Source organism: Pipistrellus hanaki (genome assembly GCF_964339955.1).
Source record: "Pipistrellus hanaki genome assembly, chromosome: 9".
In the NCBI taxonomy this organism is placed as follows: Eukaryota; Metazoa; Chordata; class Mammalia; order Chiroptera; family Vespertilionidae; genus Pipistrellus; species Pipistrellus hanaki.
Window position 1 is genome coordinate 32,519,948 of NC_140511.1, and position 24,043 is coordinate 32,543,990.

Sequence of the window (24,043 nt, forward strand, 5' to 3'; positions counted from 1 at the left end):
AGACTCAAATGAAGTTTTCAGGGCTCCATCTCTCTTTCTCAGTCTCTTAACTGGCTCCGCTTTGCTCTGATTCTTTTTACTGTTGACTTCATTCTCTCCTGACACAGATAGCATCTCTCCATGTGGGAAGGAAGACAGACACAGGAATCATGACCCAGAGGAAGAAACACACACTATCTCCCAGTGTCCATGAATTCTATCTCATAGCAGGACTTGGACCCTTTGTGGGTCACATGCTCATTCCTTCGACCAGGAGTCAACAAAGCATCAAGCAACAAACTACCACCCATAGGCCAAATCCAATCGACACCTCCTGTTCAGTACACAAGCTAATAAGAATGGCTGTGTCATGTTTAAATGGTTGAGAGGAAAAAAGAACCAAAGGAGGATAATATTTTGTAACACTTTAAAGTTACATGAAAATCAAATTTTCAGTGCCCACAAATTTCTCTTTTAGAGGAAACACCACACCCGTTCCTTTATGTATTGACTATGTCTGTATTCTGTTATAAAGGTAGAATTGAGTAATGGTGACATGGACTATATAGCCAACAAAGCCTAAAATACTGCTATCTGCTCTTCACAGGGAAAATTTGCTGACCCTACCCTAGACCAATCATGGTAAAGAAGAAGATAGGTCACTCTGATTGGCCAAACTGAGTCATGTGCCCAATCCTGTAGCTAGGAAACAGGTAAGGTAAAAAGAATAATACTTTACACTTGATGAGTACTCACGGTGTCAGGCACTGCCGCACTTACTTTATTTGTATTGGTTTATTTAACTTTTGCAGTAACTTTTATAATCCCTATTTGTTAGACAAAGAAACTAAGGCTCAGAAAGGTTAAGGAGTCTGTGCAAAGTTATGTAGCTAATAAGATCTGAGATTTGAATCAGGCTGCCTGATTCAATCTTTTTAAAAAATATATATATATTATTGATTTTTTACAGAGAGGAAGGGAGAGGGACAGAGAACCAGAAACATCGTTGAGAGAGAAACATCGACCAGCTGCCTCCTGCACACCCCCCACTGGGGATGTGCCTGCAACCAATGTACTTGCCCTTCACCGGAATGGAACCTGGGACCTTTCAGTCCACAGACCGATGCTCTATCCACCGAGTCAAACTGGTTTTGGCTGGAGTTCAATCTTTGACTGCTATAGGGTCTGTCCTAGCAAATTGTTGGGGGTTGGGAGAAGGTAGAATGGTTTCCCTGGGGAAAGAGGGGGTGCTGGGAAAACGAACAACAGATAGCCATTACAATGTCAGATCAATATGAGTTTGAAAATCTTTTACTTAATTTCCTAAGTTTTCTCATCTGGTGTGAACTCAGTAAGACCTGCCCTTTGAGGTAATAGTAATGGCAGTGGCTAACATTCACTGAGCACTAACTCTGGGCTAATATTGAGTACCCAGTGTACACTGTCTCACTAAGGAAGCCTAAGGTTACATAGATTGCCCAGAGTTGCATGGTGAGCAGTGTGAGGGCCTTGATCAGAGGCCAGATCTCTCTACTACATACAACACTGCCCCCCATCCGAGAGGATGAAGAGAGATAAGATATGGAGCAGGGAAGGATGAGGAGGGGTGGGGAAGGAAATCAACCATCCATTCATATAAGCATGACCAATGAACACAGACAATAGGGGTTGGGGGCATGTACTGGGGGGCAGAAGCAGGTGGGGAGAGGTCAAAGGGGAAAGGAGACATATGTAAAACTTACAACAATAAAGTATTTTTAAAAAGAAAGCAAAAAAATAATAAAAAAAACAAATTAAAAAAATATATATATATATATATATCGAATGGACTTAGCAGACAGCCTGGCACACTTAGGCACTCAATGAAGGCTAGTTTCTGTTCTTCCTTTCTCCTGACTTTTCCCATTCACAGTATGGAGATACGTTTGGGGAAGGAATCCACATGTATCCTTGAAGAGTCCTGCTGCCTCTATCTTTTATGTAATGAAACTTTTTTTTAAAACCCCCATTTGATCAGCCTTGCTGTCCAAAAGGCAGAGCAAAAATAGTAAAGGTTCAGGGAAGGGCAGTGAAAATAATTCGCGGCATGCAAGGCAGAAGAGGATGCCATGGAAAGAGGAATTCCAAATGCCAGGACTGTTTCATTGGGAAAGGAAAGCTCCCAGAGGCACAATGTTTACGGCATAATAAGCTGACGACAGGTATCGGAAAGGCTAATCAGGACCCGGTATTTACTCCCTCCATCCCCACCTCCCCCCTCGCCCCCCAATACAAGAAGCAGACTGTTGAACGCATTGTATAACAGCCGTGTCACCTTCCACTTTGGAACACTATCAAAGTGAGTTTTACCCTCCCTTCCTACTGACTATGGGCCAAACCACACCTCCCATCCCTATCAGTACACAGGACACCGCACTCCACACGTACTATTCAGAATCTGGCGATTTCTAACTGGAAGGTGTCCTGGGGCCTGCAGTCCAGACTCTCACATTATAAATAAAACTGAAGTCCAGCGAGGTGAGATGATTTGTCCCAGTTTGCATGGTGAGCTCATGGAGTATCTAGGTTTAACTTGGCCTTGGAGTCAGAGAAACTGGATTGAAGTCCTGGCTAGACCTAAATGATATTTCTAAGAATCAGTATCCCCATTGTTAAAAAATTTTTATTTTTATTTTTATTGAATCTATTTGGGTGACACTGGTCAATAAAACCATACAGTTTTACTTGGAGAATCAAATAATGACAATGGTCGAATTCTCAGTTCAGTGTTTTGTCTGCTTAAGCCATTCTGCTCTTTGGAATGCAATGCTTGATTGTTGGGGGGGAAAAAAAATTTGGAAGATGCAGCACCCCTCCCCCTTTACTTCCCTTCACCAACAATAAAGTACAAAGTTCAAAAGAAACCAACTTGAAAATGGTGAACATTGGACTCAGAGACCTTTCCCGGAGTGGAGCCCTGTGGTCAGATATTGGCCAGGGCAATACTTGAACAGCTTGGTTGCCATCCAAGTCTGTTTTCAGTGGGGAATAAAGTTCATGTTTTGGAGCAGTATCCTTGACTTTTTATCCTGTTATTCAAATATTTCCTAATAATCTTCGGCATTTATACACTCAAGAGACCTTGAAGGAAAAGGATGCAGGAGTCCGGCCTTTTTTCCTTCCTTTTGCTAATGAATAGATGTTTTCTTTCTGAATTCACTGGCCCTATCACCCTATTTTTTTTATATATATGTTATATACTCAAATAACCCTACAAGAATGAGGTCAAACAGCAAACGAGGAACTGTAAGTTACCAAGTTTGGAATTGGATTTAAAGCTCTGAGTGCCTTCCAACAAGAAAATAATCTAAGCAGAGAAGAATTTAAATTTTAGCAAATACATATAAAAGGCCTAAATTTGTTAGACTAAGTGTGGGTGTTTCTGGTGCCACCTATTGGTCATACTGTAAGAGTGAACTGTGCAGTATTGTTGGTCATGAACATGAATAGAAAATGAAATTTATGTTGTAGCGGTCAGAGTGAGGCATTTCAGCAGGCTGGCTGAATGTTGAAATAGGTGAATGCTGCTTTCACATTATCTTTAGTCACAGCTACTTGAAAATGTAGGACCATTCTGCTCTGTGATTTTTACCTTGGCTTACTCACCAATTAAATGTGCAAAAAGGAATAGACAGTGAGGCATAATCTTTGGGATCTCTGAGATTAAAGAACCAACACTCAGAGCCAAGTGGTTTTTATGTCTTAGGATTCAGAACCAGTGCTGGTGCCCTGTCCAGATCCCTTTTACCAGACAGTCTCTGGAGCTATTGGGAGAGTTGGTTAATACAGCTCACAGCTACACCCTTCTCTGGAGAATTGCCCATTGCTAAGAGGAAGCCACCTTGACCAGGAGGCTACATGCATATGCATGTGGCTTCCACAGCCAGGGGCGTAGGGGGTGGGGTGAGTACAAAAGGCCAGTCCTCCTAATCTTAAGGCAAGGCTAACCCTGTGGTGCAATTTGTGCTCCAGAGCTCCCCATGGGATCTAGCCGAAACCAGGCTCCAGCTGAAGCCAAAACCTTGTTTCGCCTCTTTTCCCTGTCCTACCTTGTTTCTCTCGTTCTCTTTCTCCTTGAAAACACTCAATAGGTCTCTTAAACACAACTCATCTCAGGCTGGGCTTCTAAGGACCCTGACCTAAGAAGGAAAAAATGTATCTTTGGAATGAGGAAAGCCATGAGAGCAAAACAGCCCTTGGATATGGGGGTTTGTGCATGTAGTCTCCCCAACATGCTTGGGAGGCAAAACACCAGACAAAGCAACTTGGGCAGCAACATTGCACCGTGGCCCAAAGACCTGGGTGATGATATAAAATAGAACCTTGAAATGGCACCATGCCTGAGTCTTCTGAGAAATGCATTTAGCTTCAAAATAGTACATCCGTGCTGGCATTAGACCTAATGCTCCCAGGGGCAATGAAAAATAACCTGGAATGGGAGGACTTGAGGCTTTACACATTTCTACATCAGCTGGAGGAGCCAGGCCTTTTTAGCTTGTGCCAAAGGAGAACCCTGGGGAAAGGAAAAAACTCTGCCAGAGGACAATTTTGGAAATCTCCTAAGAATTGCTGGTTGATTTCATTAGGTTCTGGTTGTGGAAGTTCCAGCTGGTCTCCAGAAGTCGCGGTGCCAAGTAAGAAGATGGGGGTAGCTATGGGTCTAGTCAGGCCTGCGTTTGAATTCTCCAACGTACAAACTCAGTTTCCTTATTTACAAAACAGGGATCATAATATTTACTTCCCAAAATTGTTGTGTGGGGTGTTTCAAAAATAGTGTCTATTCAGTACCTGAATAGTCAGTGAATAAAGAGCTGTAGCATCTACTGATCAGTCTAGCTCTGTCAATAATAAAGGTAATATTTTTGGCTAGCTTATTTATATGTATATTCATTCATTCATTCATTCATTCATTTCTTTTGAACCCAATCAGAAAAAGAATGCTATTTAGTTAGGGTTCTACTGGGGACCCCCAAAAAACCATATTACATTTTTTTTTATTAATCCTCAGATTACTATGATCCTCACTTGGTGAAAACCAATGAGAGGCCAAAACCGGTTTGGCTCAATGGATAGAGCGTCGGCCTATGGACTGAAGGGTCCCAGGTTCGGCTCTGGTCAAGGGCATGTACGTTGGTTTCACGAACATTCCCAGTAGGGGGTGTGCAGGAAGCAGCTGATGGATGTTTCTCTCTCATCGATGTTTCTAGCTCTCTATCCATCTCCTTTCCTCTCTGTGAAAGATCAATAAAATATATTTTTTTAAAATGAGAGGGTTGCATATAATGTAAAACCATCCCATATGGTTGAATAGATTGTACCGTATACAAAGGCACCCCACTCTGAGAAAGTGGGGCTGAAATACAGCTCTACTTTTCTCACCTAACCATGAACCCTGTGCTCAGTGTCCCATAGAGGGGATGATTTTACTAATTCTCACAGAACATGGGCTAGAAGCAGCCCTGACATTGTGCATGCCCTTTTGTTCAGGGTAAAGGTCCCTCTTGTGGGCATAGGGGACCGTAGTGAGGATCTCCTACAGAGAATACCTAAGCCTCATACTCTCGACCTAACTCTCCTATCCACATGACCTATCCTCACAGATTAAGCCTATCAAAGTAATTAGCTGGCAGGTCTCTCCTCAAAATATGTTGCCCAGCTCAAAAGTTCCTAATCAGTAGTACTCAAGGCAGGGTCTGAAAAACTACTGACACCATTACTTGGGGTACTAGATGCCAAATGCATTTCCTTCTATATTCTGGAATCGGTAGGGCTTAAATGAGGGAATAGCTGTTGAAATGATATTAATCACTTCCTCACAGCCTTGCTGGGGAAAACCCATAAAGAAGGGTTTGCTGGACAAGGGTTCCCTTCATTCACACAGACTACATGGGATTCATGGTTAAGTGTTGAATGTTCCTTAAAAAGGCTCTTCCTCTTGGAAAAAGCTCAAAGCTGCAAACAGCCATAGACTTCCTTTCCCTTGATAACCTCCTTCCACTCCACACCCCGTTCTCCCAATATATACACGGAATGATGTCTCATAGGGATCCTCCTCTCTCCCTTTCTTGGTTCTGATCTGTAGTATAGAGAAGACCATATCCTCCAGCAGGCAGAGGAAGCTAGGTGATAGCGATCTATTCTTAAAATTCTTGTTTCCTTTTTAGAGTCACATCTGGCACTTTCTATTGCTCTTCTTAGAGCCCTACGTTACCCAAGCCCTTCCAAGCAGCCTAATTCTGTCCTTGGTGGCAATCCTAACAGACAGGGAATGTTCACATGATAGGTTAATTATTAAGTTAATGATGCCTTCCATATAGCATAGGCCCTAGATAATAGTACATCCTATATAAGCACATCACTTTCAATATAAGGTTTGCCAAAGTATCAAATTAAGGTGTCCTATTACCAATTGTATCATGAGGTATACATCTAGAGTTGTGTCAAGTTCACTTTGTCCAGTTCCTAGATAATTACTTCCAAGTGAACATCAATGAAGAGGAAATATGTTAAAAGATCGATATAGTCTAAGATACATTCAACACCTGTTGAGCTAGAAATTAATTAAATGTGGTCTCAATCTTTAAGAAATTCATAGTGTATTAGAAAAATGCCTATGAAAGCACTCTGTGACAAAGGACTAAACTATTTAAGGGATTATCATTATTAAAGAGTCTTGCTCTATGATGCTAAGAAGAGAACTAATATTTACTGACCACCCATAAATTTTTATATGTCTACTTGCTTGATGTCTGGGTCAGTTATGATACCTTCAGGTGCAAGAAATAGAAAACCCAATTAAAAGTGGCTTAAACCCCACTGCATGGGAGAATATATTTGCCAATGATATTTCTGATAAGGGCTTAATCTCCAAAATTTAAAGATAACTCATATAACTTAACAAAAGGAAGATAAACAATCCGATCAAAAAATGGTCAAAGGATGTAAATGGACACTTTTCGAAAGAGGACATACAGAAGGCCGAGAGACATATGAAAACATGCTCAAAGTCACTAATTACGCGAGAAATGCAAATCAAAACAACAATGATATACCATCTCACACCTGTCAGAATGGCTATCATCAACAAATCAATAAATGACAAGTGCTGGCAAGGATGTAGAGAAAAAGGAACCCTCCTGCACTGCTGGTGGGAATGCAGACTGGTGCAGCCACTGTGGAAGACAGTATGGAGTTACCTCAAAAAGTTAAAAATGGAACTCCCATTTGATCCAGTAATCACACACACACACACACACACACACACACACACACACGTGTGTGTGTGTGTATATATATATATATATATATATATATATATATATATACAAATTTTTAAAAATTAAGGAAAAAATTAACCCCACATTCATCTTCAGCATTTGGCCTATACTGTTTTTGGTAGCAAGAAAGCAATAACAGTTTCAGTCATAACATCCAAAAGCTAAAGTGAGAAAAAGCAAATCTTAAGGAAAATGTCCTAAAAGATGAGCCCTTCCAACCTATGCTCCATTTATACTTGGCTATAATTATGTTATATACCCATTCCTAAACCAATCATTTGCAAGGGAAGAGATTTATCCCCAGGCTCTAGGACTATGAAAGAGCTCATCTTCTTTTGAAGCATGTGATATTGACATATTATTGTTAGAAAGAAAGGTTGGGATTGGGCAAGTAGGGTATGGGGAGGCTACTGGCTAAATAGCCAACAGTGTCTGCCATTATTTTTACTATTCCCATGTTAAAGCTATAGACAATGAAGCTCAGAAAGTTAGAGTTGGTCTGCATCACAGAACTAGTAAACTGTCAAGTTAGAGTTTCTAATCAGATCTCTCTGGCTTAATTTGCTTGCTCTGATCTATCTTCAAATCTTCTTTTCTGACGCTGACAAATAGACATAAGAATAGTCCTTACCTTTGATAGTATCATATTAACATTGATAAAGCACTTTAGCTATTATTTGCTGTCCTACCATAATATAAAGAGATACATATTGTAGAGCTCCAGAGGGCACTATTTATATAGAATACTTGAGGCCTGATGCACAAATTCAGCCTGCCATGAGCCTGGTTTCTAGCTGAGCGGTACTCCCCTTGTGGGAGTGCACTGACCACCAGGGAGTAGCGACTGCCCCCTGGTGGTCAGTGCACATCATAGTGACTGGCCGTTCTGCTCTTCGGTCTATTTGTATATTAACCTTTTATTATATAGGACTAGAGGCCTGATGCACAAAAATTTGTGCAAGATTAGGCCTTCCTTTCCCTGGCTGCCACTGTGGAAGACAGTATGGAGCTTCCCTCCGGCACCTGGGACCTGGGTTCCCCGCCTCTGGCCACCGCAGGCATCTGGGACCCGGGCTGGCTTCCCTCTAGCCTCGGCTTCATCAGGAAGGATGTCCAGAATGATATCCAGAAGACATCTGGTCTAATTAATATATTACCCTTTTATTATTATAGATAAGATGAATTTATGCCCAGGAAGTTCACCTGTACTAAGAGGCACCAAAAAAACACAAGTAGAATGAGAAGTGGAGAAATCTTGGATTTAAGCACCACGATATAGGCAAGTTTAACTCAATGCCACAAGAAAAACTAATAGGCTTTTCCATGCCAAGTGGTAAGGACCTCCATATATGTATCTCTTTAATTATCACAAAAGTCCTAGGATGATTTTTTAAAAAATATATTGCTTTTGCTTTTCCTGTAGAGAGTTACTATGGTGTAGCTTAATTCTAAAAAGGAAACAGAATTCCCTGATTTTCTTGCTGAAAAGACATTGTATTTCGGTTAACACCTTTTCCCCAGGGCTCACTGTGTCCCTTCTGCCAAGACTCCAGCATCATATAATAAATACTGATCTTCGAAGCCAGAAGGCCTGGTTTCTAGCCTTGCTTTGTATCTAGCTAGCATTATCAAAGTGTACAGTCAACATTTCCTTTTCTCTCAATACCCACATTTATCTGCAAATGAGGTGATGAGGTAGACTCCTTGGTCTCTGAGACTGTTTTTTCAGTTCTGATATTCCCCGAGCCATATAACTCCCACCGCTCCAGCCTCATGGGGATGCTATAATTCAGAATTCACTAGTAGGGATGCTTTGGCTTACTCCTCAAGGGAGGCTATGGCAGTCACAGAAGCAAAATTTAGGAAGTCATTTGATACAGCTTTTCCAAAATACAATGTTTAGGCAAGGTGGAAGGGGGAATGGAGTGGCTGAGGTAGATGAGGGATTGGCAGCTGAGGCATGTTTAGTTATTCTTTGCATGAGAGTGGTAATGTGTGGTGGTATTATTAAGTAAGAGAAAGGACCTGGTTAGACAGAACAATCTATGACCTAACTCCCTGTATATCTGAAGCTTCAGATATGATCAATGGGTCTGCTGCTATTTAGCATAACCTGGTTCTGACAACAACCCTTGTTTCCCAGGTAAGAGGGTAGAAGGAAGTCATTGTGATATGGTGGAAAGATTCCTAGAGGGAAAGAAAAGAATATTTAGTTCTAAGCCTATCTTAGATAAGTCATCTCCACCCTCTGGGTCTTGGCTTTTGAGTGAGGTTCTGTAATAATGATCTGGAAGGTTCTTTCCCAGCCTCTGTAGTCTAACAGATGCTATCAGCTGTTTGTTTGTTTTTTGTATGTTCCTGAAAATTGTTTTCTTAAAATGTGCCCTTTTCTTCTCATTTTAGAATAGAAATTAAACCCTAGTAGGGATTCTTAAAGCCAAAGAGATCATGGAAAAAAATTAAGGTAGGGAGGCTTAAAATTTAGTCAAATTCTTGAAACTGATAATTTGAGAGCTACTAAGGAAAGATCACATAAAAATGCAGACATTTGGAAATTCTCAAAATGTGATAAATGAGTCATCCTGAATGTCTGTCCCAATTGGAGGAATAATTTAGTTAACTTAGCAGTGCATACTATACAGACTCAGTAAATACATAGCTGTTAACTGATTAACTTCAATGACTAAGCAAGGAACTAGCTGATTAGCACGGATTCCATCTCCAATACCCTATAAGGCACTTCACACCTAGAGGACACTGTGGAGCCACTGGAGTATGCATAATGGTCAAAAGCATATGCTGAGGAGTCAGATGAACCTGTGTTGGAATATCAACTCTGCCATTTACTGTGGGACCTGAGGCAAGTTTCTTAATCTTTCTGAGACTCTGTATCCTCAACTGTAAAACAGGGAGAACAACAGCAGGTACTATGTAAGTTTATTCATTTAACAAATATTTATTGAGCATTCCCTAGGCACCAGGTATATTTTAGTGAAGAAGATCGCTAAGACCCTATTCTTGTGAAGCTTCTTTTCAGGTGGTAGAAAGAGAAAATTAAATAAGCAAGTAAACCACCAAACCAGTTATAGACATCTGTGAGTGCCATCTATCCCAATATATAAAAAGCCAGGGGCCATCATGACCAAAACAACTGGATGGACTACCGAACAACATGTTTTGTGGGATGACAAGGCCAGCAGGGGGGTTAGTGAGGGATGACCAAACGACTGAACAGCAGGCTGCATGGGGCAACCAGGCAGGCAGGGGGAGCAGTTGGGGCGACCAGGCTGGTGGGGGGGTGCAGTTGGGGGCAACCAGGCCATCAGGGGGGCAGTTGGGGATGACCACATGGCGGGGGGTGGGGAGGAGTGAAGGGTGACCAGGCCAGTGGAGGGGGGAGAGTTAGGGGCAACCAGGTAGGCAGAGGGGGGCAAATGGGGGTGACCAGGCTGGCAGGGGAAGCAGTAAGGGGAGACCAGACTGGCAGCGGAGGGAAGTTAGGGGTGACCAGGCCAGCAGAGGGGGGGCAGTTGGGGGCGACCAGGCCATGGGGAGGGCAATGAGGGGCAACCAAGCTGGCGGGAGGAAAGTTGAGGCAACCAGGCCAGCAGGGGTCAGTTGGGGGTGATCAGGCAGACAGGCAGGTGAACAGTTAGGAGCCAGTGGCTCCAAATTGTGAGAGGAATGTCCAACTGCCGGTTTAGGCCAAGGGATCCCAGATTGGAGAGAGTGCAGGCTGGACTGAGGGGACCTGCCTCCCTCCCCCCCTCCCCCCATACACACATACATAGTGCATGAATTTTGTGCACTGGGCCTCTAATTAACACATATATATCTGCACACACATATATATGTCTAAGCAACAATTACAACCAAACGCCTGGGACTATTGGAACAACCAGAACAATGATGTGCACTGACCATAAGGGGCAGACACTCAATGCAGGAGCTGTACACTGGTGTTCAGTGCGCTCCCACAGCCAAACTCCCAGGGTCCCTCCCCTCAGCCAGCTGGCACCACAATAGGCCTCGATTGCTGGCCAGGCCGAGGGACCCCACAAATTCGTGCACCGGGCCTCTAGTGAAGAAAATAAAGCAGAGCTAAGGAGTGAGTGACTGAAAGGAGACTGCGACATGAGTTCAAAAAAGACCTCTCAGTGACATGCCCATAATAACCTGTCACTAAACATTGGCTAGTGGCTTTACTGATAAATATTGAAATGAAATGAAGTTGTGGATGTGTTTGCATTATTTTTTGTCTCCTGCAAAGGTTCATGGTTACCCACCTATATATTAAACCATCTCCACCAAGAGATAGAATGTTTTATGTACTGTCTTACACTTGATAGGAGGAACAGGGCTCTGATTCCTTGACATGCAAGAGCTCTGTGGTGACTGGATTCTTCTCTGCTGGTGAGTGGTGCAATAGATAAAAAGAAGGTTTGGCTCTGCCCTTTAAGAGTTGTTACTTAACCGCTTGGGGCCTTTGATTCTTCCTCTTCAAGCAAGATTCCGGTTAGGGTTAGGGTTAGGGTTCCACTTTACCCTGTTTTATAGCTAGTTTGGGTACTGGAGAAGATGTAGCACCTTGACTATCTATAAACTAATAGGCTGTGGCATGACTTCTCCTTAGGCTTCTGTTTTCCACAGTGAATTGCCAATCCTGTGAGGTTTTAGTTCCAGTGAATTCCACCCCCAAAAAACTAAACAGGTTGATAATGAACCACTTTCTCGCATTTTCCATCAAGACAGCTCTTTGTGAGTTCTAAATGTTCTGTCCAGATTCAAAGAAGCTGGTTTCTTCGTGAGTGGTTGGAATAAGACTTTTCTTGGAAGCTACTGAATATGGATTAGTTTGGATTGTTTCGCCGAAAATGAAAAGCAGGCTCTGGAGTGACTACTTCAGCACTTAATTGGGTTAGCAAAAAAACTGCAAATGAGAGGTTTTCCTTACGAAGGAAAGGATGTTTACACCCCCCACCCCACCCCAACCCCCCTAGGTGGTGGATTTTAACCTAAACGCTAGTCTTTAAATGCAGCCTTTAATTTAGGAACCATTACAAGAATCTATTAGAGCAGAAAATGTCAGGTTGAAAAATTAACACATCACAGGAGTTAATTAGAACCCGGCCTCTCATTAGATGCAAATAGAGAGCCCTCCAACTGCCCCCCAAGTCATGTTTGTTGCACCTCCAGAGTGTGCTGCATGTGTCCTAAGAGAGTGGAGAGAGGGAGCTACCCGGGCACTCGGGCCAGAGCCACTAGGGGCCCATGGCCTGCCCTTCACTGCGAGGCTAATGGAAGGTCCTATTCATGTGTCCCTGTCTTCTGCTCCTAAATGCTTTGCATGTCACAGGGTGGATAGCCCTCGGCTTGGAAGTGTTTTCTGCAACAAAGACAAACATGCCATGCCTGTCACCAGGAGCAGACTGGCGACTGTGTAAACCACTCTGCGAGAGGGAGGCTGAGGGGCTCCAGGCCATTCAGACTTAGCTCTAAGTTGTGGTCTTTGTTTTCTTTCCACATTCAGACTGAAATGTGACTCCCCTGGCTTTCTTTTTTTGGAAAATACCTGCGATGAGTTCCATGCAGGGAAAGAAAAGCTGTTGACAGGAAAAGCTTCTGACAGGGAATGGCCTTCTTCTTCCGAGTGTTCTGAAAGGAGACAGTTGCTTCAAGCAAGATGAGGCAGGGAGGCCAGGGCCAGGTACAAGGGGCCCCAGAACATAAAAGGGTCACCTTTAACTATAGAGATGACTGAGTGTCCAAAGTGTCCTCGGGGAGAGCAGCACCGTGCACTGCACACAAGACCTGGTCTAGGTGGACATGCATCTGGGCCCTTTTCTGTCACTTATTGTGTAGTCTTGGGCAAATTGCTTAACCGCCCAGAACATGAGTTTTCTCAAGCTGTTGTGCAAAATAAAAGAGATAATATGCATGTAAAGCACTTAACCCTTAATCTGGTGTAAGTTCAATAGGAGTTATTTGTTATTGATCTGTTAACAGTACTCGTTCACCCAGCACTTAACGATGTTCCCTGTATGTGCCAGGCCCCAGGCAAGGGACAGCACCTGCTCCTTGTCTTCATGGAGGTCACTGTTTAATAAACCATGTTCACATATCTTTAGCGCAAAGCAAACCCTGCTGTCCTCCCTGCAAGTGCCCTAGGAGAAGTGCCATTGCTCACTAGCGCTGCTCTCTGAGTAGCTCAGAATCCCTGCAACAGTCTCCCTTTGAGCAGCCCTCCTAACGTAGCTACCTCTACTTTGGATTCACCTAAAGTTCTCCCTGTGCTTTTACTGCATTGAGTTACAGTTGCCTGTTTATGCTTTGTCTCCTGTGAGTCCTAGAGGGTGGGGATCATCTATTGACTTGATGTATACACCTAATGATTTATTCATCTATGTAGGCCAATGGTCTCATGTGTTACTCAGCACAGGCATACAGAAGCTTTAACCCTACTGCCGAGTATGTCAATCTCCTGCTGGGAAATTTTCTGGAGAAACGACTTTGTTCCCCATCTCAGAAAGGCTGCTTTTGAGCCCTGGTTTGACTGATCTTTCATTTTCTATCACTTTGGTTCTAGCCTCAGTTTCTTCATCTCTTTCCCAGGCTAGTGGAGTCTCCTTCCCCAGGAGATGATGATGATGATGATGATGATGATGATGATGATGATGGCTGGAGACAGTGCAGCTTCTATGTGTATAACACAGTTCTGGTACAGAGCCAAACACACACACAAAAAAGTTGATTCCAGTATTTCCTTTAGCCAAGGAAATAGTTGCCAAACTAAAACTACAAAACAATATGAGCACTAGTGGCACAGACCTCCTTCCAACTTATATCCAGCCTCCGCCATATGCCAGACTTAGCTGACGTGGGAGGGTACAAGCACCCACAAAAACGTGGTCCCTGTCACCAACCCCAGGAAAACAGTGGCATGTGTTGGACAGAAGATCTCAGAAAAAGAGAAGAAAGCTCTTCACCCAGATCCTCAGACCTGGGCAGCTGGAGGTGACTTTGGCACAGTGCCGGAAGCTAGAGGCTGTCCCACATCAATAACTAAGATAGTCGGCACTTGCCAGACACTGTGCCAGACACGGAGCTAAGTGACTTACAGGTATTTCCCTCATTTAACGCCTAGAACAACTGTGTGATGCAGACATGAGCTTACTCATTTCACGGATGGCCAGATAGAGGCTGAGACTCACAGTACCTTGACATCGGTAAAGCAACAAGTACATGGCTTAGGAATCCACCTGCTGAGGGTTCCCCTGGCCCACTTGAAAACCTGAGAGGGGGAGCTAGCCCACAGCTCTGGGGAGGAGGAGGGGGTGCAGGTCGGGGAGGGCTGAGAATGAGAGAGGGGTTAAGTTGGATTGAAACCAGGTCGCATGGTCCCCAGATCCCCAGGATCCTAGGCAGAAGTTAGAAAGAGATACAGGCTGCAGGGAAGGATGCCTGGGACCCAGGAAGAGGGGAGCCCCTGTAGCTGGGCGCTTTCTAGCCCATCTCCCCCTCCCTTTCTTCTCTAGAGCAGGTCCAGCCTCTCCCCTCCCGCCCTCTCTCCCTCCCAACCTTATTTAGAAACCGTGTCCCCGAGACAGGAAGGGCGGCGGGCCGAGAAGCACGGAGCTTCCCGGCTTCATTTCCTCTCCAATCCCCCTGTGGAATTTCATTCCATGCGGCGAGGAAATCGGAGCGCGAGACCCTCGGCCGCCCGGCTGCTCCGCTCCGGGGCGCCTCCCCCACAGGAGGCGGGAGGCAGGGCTCCCGGGCGGGCGCGCGGGCGCGGGTCGGCGGAGCCTGGGGGCGGGGAGCGGGGGCCGGGCTCCCACCCGAACAAGACGGGAGTGGTCGGAGCTGCGGGGCGCGGGCTGTACCAGGCACCGAGCTAAGCGCTTTTTACGCTTTATACCGCTCATCCTCCCACGTCTCTGTAAGGACTGGGAGAACGGCGGGCGCCGAGAGGTTGTGCAATTTGCTCAAGGTCACACAGCCGGGATTTTAAAGCCACACATCTTGGCAAATCCCAATCCCGTGCTCTTTGTACGGGTTTCTCTGCCTGACGTGGGGGAGGTGGCCGTGGAGCGAGGTGACCGCTGGAAAAGGAAAGGGAAGCCCACCCATTCTGGGAGCACTTCTCACCTGGGAGAGGAGGGAGGGGGCCGGCTGTCCCCGCCGGAGGGACTCGACTCCATCCCTGCCCAGCCCCTGAACCCGGCGGAGCGGGTGGGAGGAAAGTGAGAGCCGGGAAGCGGGGCGGGGCGCTCCGGGGAGGGGAGAAGAGGGGGAGCGGGGAGGGCGGCGGGCGGGCGGGGCCTGGCACTCCAGCGGCAGACTGGCCCCGCCCCCCGCTGCCCACAGCGCCCGCCCATTGGACGCGCGCGCTGTCCGTCCAGCCCCGCCACCGCCCAGCGAACTTGTAGCGCCCGGGAGGGCTCGGGCGGTGAGAGCGGCGCGGCGCTGGGCGCTGGCGGGCTTCGCGGAGACCCCCGAGCCGACGCGGCTGGGCGCTGGGTCCGAGGCTCGCCGCCTGCAGCCATGACCCGAGCAGCCCGTCTCTCGGCCTCGCCCCGGGGAGCCTAACACCCCGCACAGTTGCGCGCAGCTGCTGGAGAGCCGACCGCTGCTGCACCCTCGTCGCCCTTGGTTGGCGCCTGATCACACTCCCTAGCCCCGGAGCTGGGAGCAGCGCGACCCCCCGTGCAAACTGGGGGTGTCTGCTGGAGCAGCCCCCGCCGCCGCTGCCCCCCGGCTCTGGCCATGGCCTGGCGGGGCGCAGGGCCGAGCGTCCCGGGGGCGCCCGGGGGCGCCGGTCTCCGTCTGCGGCTGCTGCTGGGGCTGCTGCTGCTCTCGGGGCCGGCTCGGGGCTTTGGGGACGAGGAGGAGCGGCGCTGCGACCCCATCCGCATCTCCATGTGCCAGAACCTGGGCTACAACGTGACCAAGATGCCCAACCTGGTGGGGCACGAGCTGCAGACGGACGCCGAGCTGCAGCTGACAACTTTCACGCCGCTCATCCAGTACGGCTGCTCCAGCCAGCTGCAGGTGGGCGCCCCCACCCCATCCCCCCACTCCCCACCCTCCACCCCTGGCGAAACCCTTGGGCAGGGACGCCCCACACTAATTCGGTGGAAACCTTACTAAATCGAGACCCCCCCCCCCTACACCCCCCCCCCTCCGCCTGCCCGCTTTCTAGGCTGAAGGGTATAATCCTGAAAAAGTGATTTCCATCCCCACCCCCACTTGCCTGTCCCTTCTCAGGGACTGGAAGCCAAAACGTTGTGTAAGTCATCTGGCCCGCGAGAGAACCCACTCGTACACCCCGCCCTTCCGTTTTTCTCCCCTGCCCACCGTGTCTGGCCAAGCCCCTAACCCCAGTGGAGCTGAGGGTTATCTCTGCCAAGGATTCTGGCCGCCGCTGCTCAGTGGACGAGTCCCCGGCGGGGCAGCCAGCTGCAGCTGAGACTTGGAAGCAGAGATAAGGCAGGAGCTGGGAACTTCTCCCTCACCGACCTCGTTTCTCCCCCATATTTCTGGGTGGTTTGCTAAAGGAAACACCACTGCCCCGTTTTCTAAGGAGTGGCCCCGAATCGTGGGGCCCGCCTGACGTTAGAGGTCATGCAGAAAGGAATGGTTGCATTGGCTGGAGATTATTCTTATCCTCAGGGTGGAGGGCAGGTTTAGTACTTGGAGGGGGAGAAAACACAGCTTGGGGGAAAAGGTAGTCTGTATGTTGGAAGAAGGTAGTTCTCATATTGGGAGATTGTTGTTGTTGTTTGCAGTCATGACAACTTTTTTAAGCTTATGTAATGATACAAAACGTGTTCATCCTACAGTTATAAGTGAAGAAAGAATTTGCCTGTACAGGGTGATTACGGTCTTACAAAAACAACACCCTATTCATTGGAAAAGAAAAACGATTGAAAGGACATTTTTAAAAAGTGCTAACACTTGTGTTTTGTTTGATGAGGCTATGAGTGATTTTTATTTTATTTTATTTTATTTTATTTTATTTTATTTTATTTTAGAAAAGAGGGAGATTCGTGAAAATAGGGGATCGTTGTCCAGGCTAAAAGCTTTTGAAATCAGTGGTCCTGGTCATGTCTTCTTAGAGATAAGAAACAAGCAGGCAGCTTACTGACTAGGTGCGTGTTTTTATATGGGTCATTTTAAAAGTTAGATTGTGGTTTCAGAAAGATGGCTGGGATTAGACCCGTTGCTGGTGAAGTGTCCCTCTGGAAGCTCCAGACCTTCAGAACTAGGTTATAAAAGCTTAAGAAATGATCCTCTAGCTCTCGGTTTGGAAACAGTGCATATCCTGACATCAGTGGCAATTTATTTTTTTTGTTGTTGTTGGAGAAACAGCTTTTCCAGGGATATATATTTTTTAATTGCTTGTATCCTGGGGAGGCAGCCAAGCTGTTTTGAAGGACAGGACTGGATCCCTTTACATGCTGGAAAATAGTTACTTGTAACTCTAGACTTCATAGACAACATCTGTAAGGAGCCAAGCAGACTGTTTATCAATGCTGGAGGAATTGAGGACAGCAACTGCACTCTCCCCTGCTGGTCCTGCAGTGTCAGGGACTTAACATTTATATTTTCCTATTGTGCTTCATTATTATTCAAAGTGGAAACCTGGCCAAACGAACCCCTGGTGACCAGAGGCCTCAACATGCATCCCCTCCGGCGTCCCCTCACTGGGTCTAACAGTATCTCAATTAGGATACTTTCTGTTTCGATATGAACAATAATTTTAAGGGATAAAGTACAGAAAAGAGAGAATATTAACAGAAGAGGTGGGTCTGCTTTTTTTTTTTTTGCCTTTATTTTTATTTTTATGGTGATAAAGGAATGGGGGCCCTAACCGTTTTGGCTCAGATAGAGCGTAAACCTGCGGACTCAAGGGTCCCAGGTTTGATTCAGGTCAAGGGCATGTATCTTGATTGCGGGCACATACCCAGTAGGGGGTATACAAAGAGGCAGCTGATCAATGTTTTCTTCTCATCAATGTTTCTAACTCTCTATCCGTCTCCCTTCCTCTCTCTCAAAAAAAAAAAAAAAATCAATAAAATATTAACAACAAAAAAAAAAAAAAGAAAAAGAAAAAAAAGAAAGAAAGAAATGGGGATGAAAAATAAGTCACCCAGCCCTAGCTGGTTTGGCTCAGAGAATAGAGCATTGGCCTGCGGACTGAAGGGTCCTGGGTTCGATTCCTGTCAAGGGCACATGCCCGGGTTGTGGGCTCGATCCCCAGTGTGGGGCATACAGGAGGCAGCCTACCAACGATTCTCTCTCATCATTGATGTTTCTATCTCTCCCTCTCCTTCCTCGCTGAAATCAATAAAAATATATTTTTTTAAAAAGAAGAGAAAAATAAATCACCCGTCACCAAAATGACTATGATTTGATTAGTCTGTTCAGCTCTTTCAAATAGTAGCTGAGAAGGGAGGGAGAACTCCCAAGTTAGTCTTTTAAGGCTTATTAAGCATTGTACAAAAGGGGATTATATAATTCTTTGGGTCCTTTTTATACATTTGTTTACTTATGTTCCCCTGGAAAGGATTACCAGACCCCAAAGAAGAAAAGTGTGTAGGGGATTACTAGGCATCCCTGTTTGAGGTCAGCATGAATGGTCAGACTCTCGATAGGCAGGTTTAAAAGTAGTTGTGTGCTATGCCTGGAAGCATTCACAACTCTGCTTTGTGCAAGCGTTTGGTCATACCCCCAAGTCACTGTTTTCTTTGCCCGTGTCGTTACTTTTCCAGTTCTTCCTTTGTTCCGTGTATGTGCCAATGTGCACAGAGAAGATCAACATCCCCATCGGCCCCTGCGGCGGCATGTGCCTTTCTGTCAAGAGACGCTGTGAACCTGTCCTGAAGGAATTCGGGTTTGCCTGGCCGGAGAGCCTGAACTGCAGCAAGTTCCCGCCCCAGAATGACCACAACCACATGTGCATGGAGGGGCCGGGAGACGAGGAGGTGCCGCTACCCCACAAAAACTCCATCCAGCCCGGGGAAGAGTGCCATTCCGTGGGAACCAACTCCGATCAGTACATCTGGGTGAAAAGGAGCCTGAACTGCGTCCTCAAGTGTGGCTACGACGCCGGCCTGTACAGCCGCTCGGCCAAGGAGTTCACCGACGTCTGGATGGCCGTGTGGGCCAGCCTGTGCTTCATCTCCACCGCCTTCACCGTGCTGACCTTCCTCATCGACTCCTCCAGGTTTTCCTACCCGGAGCGCCCCATCATATTTCTCAGTATGTGCTATAATATTTATAGCATCGCTTATATTGTCAGGCTGACGGTGGGCCGGGAGAGGATATCCTGCGATTTTGAAGAGGCAGCAGAACCCGTTCTCATCCAAGAAGGACTTAAGAACACAGGATGTGCAATCATTTTCTTGCTGATGTACTTTTTCGGAATGGCCAGCTCCATCTGGTGGGTCATCCTGACGCTCACCTGGTTTTTGGCAGCCGGACTCAAGTGGGGTCACGAGGCCATTGAAATGCACAGCTCCTATTTCCACATCGCCGCCTGGGCCATCCCCGCGGTGAAGACGATCGTCATCTTGATCATGAGGCTGGTGGACGCGGATGAACTCACGGGCCTGTGCTACGTGGGGAACCAGAACCTCGACGCCCTCACCGGCTTCGTGGTGGCCCCCCTGTTCACTTACCTGGTGATCGGAACTCTGTTCATCGCCGCAGGCCTGGTGGCCTTGTTCAAAATCCGGTCGAATCTTCAGAAGGACGGGACAAAGACGGACAAGTTGGAAAGGCTGATGGTCAAGATCGGGGTCTTCTCGGTCCTGTACACGGTTCCCGCCACCTGCGTGATCGCCTGTTATTTCTATGAAATCTCCAACTGGGCGATTTTCCGCTATTCCGCGGACGACTCCAATATGGCCGTCGAGATGTTGAAAATCTTTATGTCTCTGCTGGTGGGCATCACCTCCGGCATGTGGATTTGGTCTGCCAAAACGCTTCACACCTGGCAGAAGTGTTCCAACCGATTGGTGAATTCTGGGAAGGTAAAGAGAGAAAAAAGAGTGAACGGTTGGGTAAAGCCTGGGAAAGGCAATGAAACGGTGGTGTGAAGCTAGCCAGCCTCCACGCTTCCCAAATTTTGACGGGGGGGGGACATGCCAGCATTTCGACGCAAATGCCACTAAACGTTTCATGCAATGAATCTCAGTTTGAACAAACCAACCACCCTAAGGGGACCCCCTTCCCCTACTCCCTTCTCCCTCTCACCCCAGCATCCTAAAACGAATGATTTTGCTGCAGACTTTGGAATAATCCAAAACGGAAAAGCCAGTTAGAGGCTTTCAAAGCTGTGAAAAATCATAACATTGATCACTTTAGCAGGTCGCAGCTTGGAGCGTGGAGGTCCTTGCCTAGATCCCAGCGATGCTGCTGTTCCCTGAGGGGTGGGATGTGAGCTGTGAGTAAGGTAACTTGCTGGGAGAAAGATTAAATTTTTTTTTAACTCTTTAAAATTTAAAATACTAACTGGGTCTTTCAGATAGCAAAGCAATCTATAAACACTGGAAATGCCGGGTTCAGAGACGTGTCACACGAGTTTTATAGTTTGGCTGATCTAACATAAACATTTTCGGTGGTGCATTGTCTGCTGTTTAGAACTTGAGGATTGCTCTCCCAAGAGGTGGTGTCAGAATCTTTCAGTGCCTTTGTCATAAAAAAGAATTGTTTGAACAAACAAAAGTACTGTACAAACACACATAAGGTATTCCCCGGATTTTTCTTCTCTCCCTTCTTCTTAAATTTCAACATGTCTGTTCGAGGCTGCTGCTGTTTTGTTTTTTTGGTTTTTTTTTTTTTTTCATCTTACATTAATAACTCAAAATAGGCATTTTTATAGGAACTTTTGCACTGCAGCGTGCCTAATGAGGGGGGAAGGAAGGGTGATTCACTTTCTGACAATCACTTGATTCAAAGGAAAATGAGATTTACCAAGTCCACTTACCTTACCGACCCCAGAGACCTGTTGCATTGAGCAACGGGGACTTAATATATTTTACTTTGTGTGATTGCATCTGTGCAGACGCCAGTCTGGAAGAGCTAAAATGTTAAGTTTCTTGGCAACTTTGCATTCACACAGATTAACTGTGTAATTTGTGTGTGTGTGTCAATTACAATTAAAAGCACATTCTTGGACCATGACATAATAAGTATACTGAACTGACTTTCAAACTGTGGTCAACTTGCATTTTCGGAATGATAGTGCCTTTTATTTTTTTCTTTTAGCATAAGAATGTTATCGGAAAAGTCTGGTCTACCTGCCACAATGGGGACTTTCTCAGAGTTGTAGAGGGGACTAAGGACAGCTAATCCAACTACTTGGTGTATAATTGTTTCCCAGTAATTGGCAAAGGCTCCGTATAAGATTTCATTGGAGGCAGTGTGGCCTGGAGTATTTATATGGTGCCTAATGAATCTCCAGAATGCCAGCCAGCAGCCGATTGGCTTGTAGGGAATAAAGTGTAGACCATATGAAATGAACTGCAAACTCTAACAGCACAGGTCTTAATTGCCTTTTGCGGAGGTATCCAGAGCTTTTAAAATGTATGCTTTATGTTCCTTACAAGGGGGTACCCCCTAGCAGCCTCGCCAAAGTTGCAGTTCTTTTAAAATTGTAACTGGCCTTTCTCTTAACCCGCCTTAGGCCTTCTAATCGCCAGATCTCTGGGACAAATTGTTGACACTGTCGCAGGTTGTTCTCCTTGTAACTCTTACCTGTCTGCTTCAGCGACTACTTTGCAATGGCTCCTTTATTTATTTATTCATGCCCCACTTTAAAAAAACAAAACAAAACAAAAAACAGGTAGGAAAGCTCTTTTATCACTTCTTGTTTAATGGAAAAAACATCTCCAGGGACTCAGAATTCCAAATAGGTAGGCAAATTCTGGAAATAAGCATGGCTTTTTGTTTGTTTGAGCATTATGCTCATGGTTTGACATTTTCCTTCTCTCCTCTGCTTTTGTGTCATTCTTGAGCAGTCTGAGATGAAGATGCATCTAAGGCCTTGTTGCAGGTTCTGGAAGAGAAAGTCTGGCGTTTTTAGAGACAGTCACTAAGTAGGCAGGGGGGTGGGGAGTGGGCTGCTGGGAGTGAGCACCTTGGTTGGCCTCCGGGGTCAGGGCTCCAGGAGCATGAGAAAGGGTCGTTGGAAGGACCAGTTGAACTCCATCGGAGACTGCATTGCTTATGAAATGTACAAGTGAACTCCCTGGCTGCTTGCAGACAGTTCCCATAGCTGGCCAGGGCCCTGGAGCCTGCACCCAGGGGCAGAGCCTGCCCTTACTCACGCTCTGCTCTGGTGTCTTGGGAGTTGTTCAGAGCCTCTGGCCCAGGCAAGGGAAGGACTGTGCAGCCCGGCACTGGCCTTGCTGTCAGCCTGCTGGGGTCTGTCATGCAATGTTCTTTGTAATGTTTTGGCGATTGTGTGACCAAGGCAGCACCTGGCAGAGGGCACAGAGTAGGTGCTCAATATTTGGGAATGATGCAGAAATCATGATGACAATAAGAGTCCTTGAGTGAACCTGGGCTCTGAGTTCTGTGCCTTGACAACTTGTCTCCCTAGCAAAGCTCTCGCCTCCTGGGGGGCAGTGTACTTGATCAGAAGTGGCTGTGGATGAAGGCCGGATTACTGGCCTTGGCAGTGTCACCGGGTGATGGGTCTCTCCTTTCACACCCTGGGCCATGGAGAGTGTTCATGGTTTCAGGAAAGGAGCTTGTGGCTAAGGAGTCAATCACCAATTACCCTAAAGTGGTCCCATCACCTCTTACATTGGTTTTGTCTAAAAAAAAAAAAAAAAAAGCAAACAAAAAAAGGTCAATTATTAGCACATTGCTTGAGCACCAACTTTGTGTAAGCCCTGTGATAGGTGATGGCATGGAGGGAAAGCTCTGTTCTCACTGACCTAGACCGTGATGGTTCTAGGGCTGCTGAACTTCCACATTGGTTTTGGGAAGGTGTGGGTGTGTCTGAATGGCCATCTCTTTCACTGTCTTCATCCCCTAAACCTCCTCTTGGGCCTTTCTGTCGTTGATGCATCTCTGATCCCTTCCCAGAATTCCCTGCAAATCGATGACGGGGCTCTGACAGGAAGCAACCGCTGTGTCCTGACGTGTTCGGGAAGTCCCTAGGAACACGATGAAACCGGCTGTGAGCACGTGAGCTCCCATATCTACTGTGGCTTTGGGGGTAGGCAGTTCAGGGCTTGGGGTGTTCCATGCAGCTTGCACAAAGACATTTGCGGACAATCATTCTAGGAAAAAAGGTTAGGGTTGTTGTTTTCTCGGAAATCTGAAATCTAGAATACGTAGGTGTATTTGTAGCTTCTTATACATGCCTAGGCCTCCGGAGATTTTATCCAGCAGAGCCTAAGGGCACCTGTCCAGCCTCCTCTCTGACAGACTCCTTTCTCCTCCCTCACTAAGGCCGCGTCTCAGGGCAGAGTGATGTGGGGTAGGGTGGAACTGGCCAGAACCATCTGGTTGTGCTACTTGGTTGATTCATATCCTTTTTCCTCTATGGAGACCTGCTTCCTGCTCTCGAGGCTGCTTCTGAGCTGGCAGCTCGCTCAGGGGCCTGAAACCTGAGAAGGGGTGACGCTCTTCTCCTGAGATGCTCTCTGACTTTCCTCTCCCGGGTCACTCCCTCACCTGCACCCCCAAACCCAGAGTGCAGGAAGCTTCTGTATCCAGTTCTGAGCTGT

General features: G+C 46.4%; 1 protein-coding gene and 1 long non-coding RNA gene across 2 annotated transcripts in view; one reads left to right on the forward strand and one right to left on the reverse strand.

Moving 5' to 3' along the window:
• Nucleotides 1–15,520, reverse strand: part of LOC311628221 — a 51,002-nt gene extending 35,482 nt beyond the window's left edge. Inside the window, exon 1 of the long non-coding RNA XR_014795977.1 lies at nt 15,444–15,520. This is a non-coding gene — a long non-coding RNA (uncharacterized lncRNA). The remainder of the gene's footprint in view (nt 1–15,443) is intronic.
• A 226-nt stretch (nt 15,521–15,746) lies between these two features.
• FZD4 (frizzled class receptor 4) lies at nt 15,747–22,145 on the forward strand. Its single transcript, XM_084895001.1, has 2 exons — nt 15,747–16,346; nt 19,070–22,145. The coding sequence occupies exons 1-2, from the start codon at nt 16,062–16,064 to the stop codon at nt 20,396–20,398; spliced, it is 1,614 nt and encodes a 537-aa protein (XP_084751127.1). The 5' UTR covers nt 15,747–16,061; the 3' UTR covers nt 20,399–22,145.
• Nucleotides 22,146–24,043: the final 1,898 nt, after the last annotated feature.

Excerpts from the sequence above, each read along its gene's own strand:
- FZD4 (XM_084895001.1), top strand. The coding sequence starts at position 16,062 with ATGGCCTGGCGGGGCGCAGGGCCGAGCGTCCCGGGGGCGCCCGGGGGC. Across the intron at positions 16,347-19,069 it reads GCTGCTCCAGCCAGCTGCAG|TTCTTCCTTTGTTCCGTGTA; the intron begins GTGGGCGCCCCC and ends TTACTTTTCCAG.